The 7,680-nt window shown below is 56.6% G+C and overlaps 1 protein-coding gene across 1 annotated transcript; it reads right to left on the reverse strand.

Moving 5' to 3' along the window:
* Positions 1–413: 413 nt before the first annotated feature.
* On the reverse strand, positions 414–1,430 carry CGCA056_v001268 (uncharacterized protein; the record flags this gene model as incomplete). The annotated part of the gene is made up of 1 exon (XM_037316528.1): positions 414–1,430. One exon carries the CDS (start codon positions 1,428–1,430, stop codon positions 414–416), a length of 1,017 nt encoding a protein of 338 aa, XP_037184909.1.
* Between the last annotated feature and the right edge of the window lie 6,250 nt (positions 1,431–7,680).

Consider the following 7,680-nt stretch of genomic DNA (forward strand, 5'->3'; position numbering starts at 1 on the left):
ACCCCCCCAAATGTAAATGCACTCAAATGCCCGCCCCGGACCCAGCCATGATGTGAGATGGTTTTCGAATGAAACGTGACCGAGCTTGCGGCGTAGTGAGTGGTGGTTGTTCTTCCCCGGATATCGAAAAGACACAGTAGTAAAAAATCAAACGCTCGCTTGCTGCCGACAAAGGAAAACCGAGATTATATCTTTTTGTTGAGTTGGTTGATCTTGCGCGCGAATTTCCGTAACACCGTTCGCTCCCCCTTCCTGTTGATGCAAAACGCCGAGATGCCTTGGGTGTTGGTTCTATGCCGAGCAGATCGAGAGGACTTCAACTTTTCGCCGGGAAACATGGACAAACGTGCCAGGCAATGCTATGAGGTCGTGACGACGGGGTAGCTATCAGCGGTGACGGGGGGCGCTGGTTGTCACATCGTCGTCGTGTACTCCTGGTAGCGATCCCAGCCGAAGCCGCCATAGCCGATGCTCACGCCGCATTGCGGGGTGAACATGCTGGGGAGGGGCAACGCAGGGATGGGCGCGGTGATGCCTGGCGAGCTGTAGAAGAAGCCGGCGGTGGAGAAGGGCTGGCTGTAGGACGGGGTGGGCGAGGGTATTTGGACCTCACTCATGCCGATGTTGGCCCAGATGGGTGTTGAGTCCTGAGAGGTGACACTCGGGCTTGAGGGCAGCACCCTCCAAGCGTCCACGGCGGCAAGGCTGGCCGGGGTGGTGGGCTGCGACCACATGCTGGCGTTGGCGGGCGAGCTGGGCAGCAGGGGAGGCTGTCTGATGACATCGACAACACGGGGCGGAGGGGGAAGCAGGGGCTTCATCAGGCCCATGATGTTGTTCTTGACCTCCTCGCTCTTACCGGAGAGCAGCTCACCAGCACCATCCTCCTCGAGACCCTCCAAGGCGGAAACGTGCGTCCTGAAGACAAACTTGTTGATGGCCTGGACGAAGTCGTCGTGCATCTTTTGGCACTGCTGGTCCTTCTCAGACCAGTCGTATGTCTTGGCCTTGCTGTCGACACAGTGGATTTCCTTGTGGTACTCGACGAGAGCCTCTATTGAGTCGGTGGTCAACTTGAAGGCGACCTCGTTGCGCAGGACCATGTCGACGTGGACGATGTAAGCCTCGATGTGAAGGAGCTGGTAGTTGAAGACGGCCTCGACCAGAGGGTTGGAGTCCTGGCGCAGCTCGGATTCCGGGGCCTTGGGGAGCATGATGGAGGTGAGGGTCCAGATGGCGTTCGGGGAGGAGAGGGTCTCGGTCAGACACCTTTGGTGTTGGGGGACGCTGTTGAGGGGACGCTTGATCCTGTTGATGCGCTTGAGGGTCTGGGTCAACCACGGCTCGACCTTGGAGCCAAGCACGACGTTGACTGATGAGGCTCTGGGGGCAAAAGCCGCCGCAGAGGCTGGCAGCAGTTGGACGGGCATGTTGGCGGTGGAAGTGTGAGGATATTCCAATCGAGGAAGCGTGGCGGCAAGATGTGTAGTAGATATGGCGGGCCCTGGGAGGTATCCGGTGGTTCTTTGGTCTTGATATTGGAGGGTATCGATCTTTGTGTGGTATGTCTTGATGTGTGCTAGGTGCCCTTATGAAATCTGGGGATATTCGGGGAGGGGGAAAAAGGAATAATAAAGGAAACAAGAGGATATGACGGAGCTGGGCGGTCCCTCGGAATTTGACGTCGTGTGGGATATTTTGGCTTGCACGCCTGCTGCCGCGAATAAGAAGAAGAGAACGGTGGACGAAGAGCTCGTGAGGAGGGAAGAGGAGGGTGAGAGGTGAAAGTGGTGGTGCGAGGGTGGTGGGGTGTTATAGTAATCGGCCGAGCTGTCGTTTCCCTCGACTCCAGGGCAGACCTGGGGCTTTGGATCTGGGGGCCTGTCGCTGTACGCAGTACGTCGCTGTCAGTGGAAGCAGGTGTTGGTGGCTGCACCTGCAGCTGCTGCGGTTGGAGGTACTGCGGTACCTGAGTGCCTGCCTACCTTACTACCTTACTACCTTACTAGGTAGGAACCTAGGGACATGTCACGGCGAGGAAGGCGCAAGACAGAGGAGGGTGCCAAGGTAGGGAAGAGGGGGGGAGGGAGGGGAGTGAGGGGGGTGTGGCAGGTACTGCGGTACAGGCGGCGCAAGGAGCAAGGTGCAAGGAGCCCGCAGCAGCGCAAGAAAAAAAAAAAAAGTGGAGGGGGGCCTAGAGGAGCAAGTGGAGTCTCCCGGTTGTCCCTCTCAGGAGCGGAAGACCTGAACCACCCTCACTGCACACTGAACTGGACGCGGGAACGACGAGGATCCATGGACGATGCACGCCGGCGGGGGCAGCGCACTGCTCTGTGCAGTAGCATCGGATCTCCCTAAGCTGCTAGGGTTGGCCTGCTATAGGTTACCTTAGGAACCTACCTGCCCACCATGGGAGGGGAGGGGACGGGAGGTATTTTCTCGTCGTTACCTTGTGTGGTAGGCAGATTTCTCTCTCCTAGGTCCTCTCTGTGCCGTCACTTTCCATAGGGACTTTAGCCTGAGGACGGCGTCCCATTACCATCTTGCGCAGTGCATGCGTCCTGCGTCCTCTACTGGGCCGCCTGCCAGGTCAAGTCTCCGTTCTACGCCTCTCGCCTCACCCGGCATTGCACACTATCCGCCAGCCTACTCCATCCATGGAGAGAAAACTGCACCCAGACTGGATCTTGATAGTCCCGGCTCCATGCTGTCCGGGTTGCGAGCTGGAAGCTGGCCTCGTCTGCTGGCGCTGGCGCTGGTCTCTTGCGCCGGTCCAGCGTCATGTCCCTGAGGTGGTGTTGTCCATGGCCACTTTCCATGTCCAGTCCCCAGCGCCCAAAGGCCCATGACCAACATGCAGCAAAACATCCAGTCGGGCACCGTCCTGTATCTGCGGCTTGGAGGACTCCAACAGGCATTGACCTGAACCAGCCCTGTGTCCGTCGAGAACCAGAGCCGAAAAAAAAAATTCGCCGTCGCCTTGATTCTTGACATTCTCCATGCGACCACGTCGACTCTCAGTCGCCATCGTCTCATAGCTCACGCCAAACGCCAGCGAGCCCACCTCGGCTCAGCAGCGCCTCTTCTCCTTCCTCCTCCGACTCCCTGCCTCTCGGGATTGCCTGTCTATCGGCTGCATTAACCAACCCAGGCAAACACCCCAGGCCCCTTGGCGCTTGCATACACGCCATACGCAGCAGATCCCTCTCCCGGCTGACGAAGGTACATCGACATCGACTTGGACAGCTTCAACCTCAGGCAAGGTTCAGCACCCAGAGTAAGCAGCAGCTTGAACTAGGTAGGTCGACGGCCAAGCTGAGGCCCCTTATCTTACTGTACTCCATACTTCCCGAGTCTCCTTGACTGCCCGTCCTGCAGTGAGCTTAATCGCGAGTTGGTGTACTCGTACAGCAAGGTTCACTTGATGGCCAGGTCGAGGTGCTGACTGAGGCAAACCGTCGTTGGCTGTAGTCGCCCGTTGAGCCGGAACCATCTCAGCGACGCCCGACGGTTACCTTTATTTCTTCTTTCATTCGTTTCTTTCCAACCAACGTAAGTTTGTAGAAAATGTGTCCCGCAACGGTCTAGCCCGTCTGCACTAAGCAAAAGCGAACGTCTGTCTGGCGTGCGTTGTGTGAGATGTGTGCGTGGTGGGCTGGCTTGCTTCGTGCGGCGCGCGCCACAACACGTTCCAAGTCCCAGAGAGAGACAGGAGTGACGGGAAGAGCCTTGGAAGTCAAAACTGCCTGCTAGCAGGGCTAAGGGTAAGCCTGCCCGGAAGCCAGCAAGCGACAGAAAGGGGAAATCAAGAGAGATGGACGTGTGGGCACCAAAACCAACATGACAGAGGTGCGCCGTCATCCATGGTGACCCCGGGAGAAACTAGCAATTGCTAGGTGAGGTCTAGTGTAGCAAGAGATAAACGACGGCATCTGTATGGATCTGAGTACGCGGGCTGCCGCAGCGCTCCGGTAGATCGGTCTTTGGGCTTGAACAGACTTGGGTTCTGCATCATAGACCGAGAAACCGTGTCCCCTGTGCGGAACGTACTCAGTTGTTGCAAGGTATGTTGCGGTCGCCCTCCTGCGCCTTACTTTTTTGCCGTCCGTATTGCTGCCCTCGGCCCCGACCCCGGCCTCAAGCGAAGCGACCCCGCGGCAGTTTCGGCAGACGGGCGCGCGCGGCGAGATGCTCCAAATAGGCGAACTTTGGAACTTGTCCCGTCTTCCTGGGATCAGAAAGTACCGTACACCACACTCTAAAAAAGAGTCTAAAAAGGTACTTCCGGCGTCAGCGAGAAACGACTACAGAGTACCCAGCAGATAGTGCGCGTTGGTTGACGAGCAAGAGAAGAAAAAAAAAAAAAAAAAAAACAGACGGATGCGAAGGCGAGGGCTGTGCTGCGACCTGCATATGCTGAATGACAGAATCCGAGAGGTCAGGCGAATGGGAGCCGTCGGAGCCCGCAGGATCCCAGCTGAACGACCGATGCCATTGCAGATGCAAGCGCAAGCTTGTCGTCGCCGCCGTCGCCAGACCAAGTACGTATCTTTTTGGTCTGTACTTTTTTAGAGTCCGTTTTATTTCGTCTGCGCAGCCTTGACTCTAGAGTCTGTGGTTTCCCTCTCCGGCTGGCTTTGGGGCGTGGTCTGTGGCCCATTTGGAGACCTGTCAAGCCCTCCGAGGCATGGCGATTTTTTTTTCGGGCCTAGGAAACTCAACGTCATGCCCGAATGTTATGTGCTGTCGATGCGGCCTCCCAAGCTGAAGAGAGGCTCAGGCGGCCCAAACCTCGGCCAGCTGTGCGCCTCACTCTTAGAGGGAATGTCGTTGCAAGTTGAACTCGTCTCTTCCTGCAATGCCCCACGGCCTGTGCGGAGAACAGCCACGAGAAAGTTGAGGCACAGCTGCGCGCTCAATGGCAATTTCCGTTCAAGGAAAGTAAGTCGCAGTCGTAGTCGTATCACGGCGCCGTGTAGTAGCAAGCTCGACGAATGCCTTGCTCCTCTTGGTTTCTCGCCGACTCTATGTTAAGTTGCCTTGCCTCGTCGTGCTGACCTGGCCCGCCCCCTCGGATCCCGTTGGCCTACAGGTTGCCGTCATCGCATCTTGATTGCCGGCGCTCGAAGGCGATGTAATATCGACGATATAGGGTGCGCATCTCCGTATACACCCTTTGCCATACTTTCGTGTCTCTCCGTGTGCGCTGTTGCATCAAGAAGCCACGGCCAATTGCCCTGATTTGATAAATTCGACGAGAAACTCTTCGCCCCAAAGTCTGAGTCTGAACCTGTGTCTCTCCGGCTAGAGACAGGCCCGGACAGAGACAACCTCCCGGCCCAACGACGGCGTCGTTGTTGTAGTCGCACAACCTCAAGCCCGGCCGGCCCTGGGGTTGCAAAAAGAAACAAACCGAGACTTGTCACTGCTGTAAGAGGAACGTTTCTTCCCCAAAGAAGGTCTACCCCTGCTCATCGGTAACCCACCAACGTCTCCTTTCACATGTATTTCTCAAAAGAAGAGGCAGACCCTTGCAATCAAGGCACAGGGTGTGCCCCAGGGCACCAGCTGCCAGTCCACCCCTCCAAAGAGCAAAAGCTCAAGGGTGTGTCCAAGTGGGGGAAAGAAGAGGCGACTTTGCAACGACGACATTGACGCAGCGCCTGGCGCTTCGTCTGACATTGCTACTACGACCCTGCGACCACAACTGCCCACTGGGCCTTCTTCGGGGCCCTCAATAGCCTTCCGCGGGATTGCAAATCGTTCCGGCCATGAGTACTTTCCAACGTCTTTTGCGATATATCATATCCCAAATATTACACAGCGTCGTGATCATTTACACGCTTGGCCCTTGTGAGTGCGCCACAGTCCTGTCGCCCAGTATTCGATCTGGTCAACGTGCATGGCCGTCTTCGTAGATTTTTCGCAAAAAGACGATCATGATTGGCGCGCCCCGTCCAATCGTGATCAATCACACAGTCTCACGCAGGTCCTGCTTGGCTCGCTGCGACCCAAAATGGCTCCGCATGTCGTGCCGTCGCATGCAGGTAGGTGTGCATAAGAGACCAAAAGCCTCTAGACTTGTCCGCCGCTAGGAAACCATCCAAGAGTACCGCAAGATAGTTGCGCTTATGCAGCTGGCCAAATCCGTCCAGCCTTGATGATCGGTCTGACGGCTTGTCTTTTGCCAGTGAAACTTTTGCCACCATCAACCTGTCCTGTAGGCCGTCGTCGCGATGGGACCGTCATCGCGCTGCGTTAGTCGACTAACGGCTGAGTCTCTGGCGTAGCTGTGACCATCCCGGAGATGAGGGACTTGAAATTCGGTCATCTTCATCTCGCCGACTCGTCTTCCTATCCAGTCATGTAGTTGAAGTCGAGAGTCTCTGGCACGTTAGAGCCGTATGACTTGCATGTGCGTACAGGACACTTCTGCTCGTCTCCCTGCATCATGTCCGTTCCAGCAGGAGATCGTCTTGAAACGACGCAGGCGCGGCCGTGACGGCGGGTAGCGCCAATAATCTACATCGGCCATATCTGTACTTGGATGGGCATGTCCGTCTGCAGCTTGGACTCTTTTTGGGGCGTAGAGTCGTAGTCCATGGACCGGCTCGAGTTCCTCGAGACTCAGGGCAACATGGTGATTGGAGCAGGCCATGAGCCCGCAGAGAGAACCGCCAGAAGAACCAACACTAGACTTCCTTCGCTGGAGTCCCGGCCGGGACTCCGCCTGGGATAGAACATCAGACCAGATGGCGCGGCGTACGGCAGCGGCAGCATTGGCATTCCATCTGAGAACTGGCGTCGAGAGCGTTTCCGAAAGCGTGGACTCCCCTTATTCCTTCGAACTTCGCATGGACGCCGAGCCAAAGGGGGTTGGCCCGTCAAAATGGAACGGGCTGCAAAGGCACTGTGGAGTGAGGGTGGTCGGTTGAGGGTGAAGGCATCGAGCAACGACAGCCTGTAGATGGCTTGTGACAAGATCGAGGCCCTTGCTAGCGGCGGAAGGTGAGCTGAGGTGTGTCTGCAAAAACCTGGTCCTTGGAGTCTCATTGGCTGCTTATCTGAGGGCCAGATTCGGGCTATGTGGGTCTAGGCGGAAAACGGCCGAGCGCCTGATGATGATTGGCAAGAAATGCTGAAATTCCTCATTGATATTTGACCAATCATGGCTCAGAGACCGCGAGAGCCCTCGACGAGCAGAGACGAGCACAGTCCAAAGACCCAAGGGATCCCTATGAGGAGTGACCGCTGAGCAATAGCAACCGCGTTAATGGCGCAAAAAGGAGCAACATTGCCCCGGGATAAGGGGTCAGAAACGCAGCATGGTCAAGGGCATCTCGACATGGTTACATACCCAGATTGCCAGATTGGGGACGGGCCTGTCCCGTTCGCGGGTGTCCGGCTGCAGAAACAACCGTTCTCGAACCTCTTCAGAAGCGGGTTGAGACCTTTCACCAATTAATCCGCGGTCCAATCGAGTCATTAAGTTGCTGGCCCAGTTCCGGTTGACTAAACAAGGGGACACGGCTCAGAAACAGATCCGGAAAGCAAGCAGGGACCACATCGTCGCTGTCGAGGTGGTAATTACATCCCGACATATTGCTCCGTCCCGCGGTGGCGAACGATGACTCTTTTTCGTGAGTGGGTTGAAGAATCCAACCCTTGCGCATCCAGGAT

The sequence above is a fragment of the Colletotrichum aenigma genome (genome assembly GCF_013390185.1).
Source record: "Colletotrichum aenigma strain Cg56 chromosome Unknown KSG_Cg56_contig01, whole genome shotgun sequence".
In the NCBI taxonomy this organism is placed as follows: domain Eukaryota; kingdom Fungi; phylum Ascomycota; class Sordariomycetes; order Glomerellales; family Glomerellaceae; genus Colletotrichum; species Colletotrichum aenigma.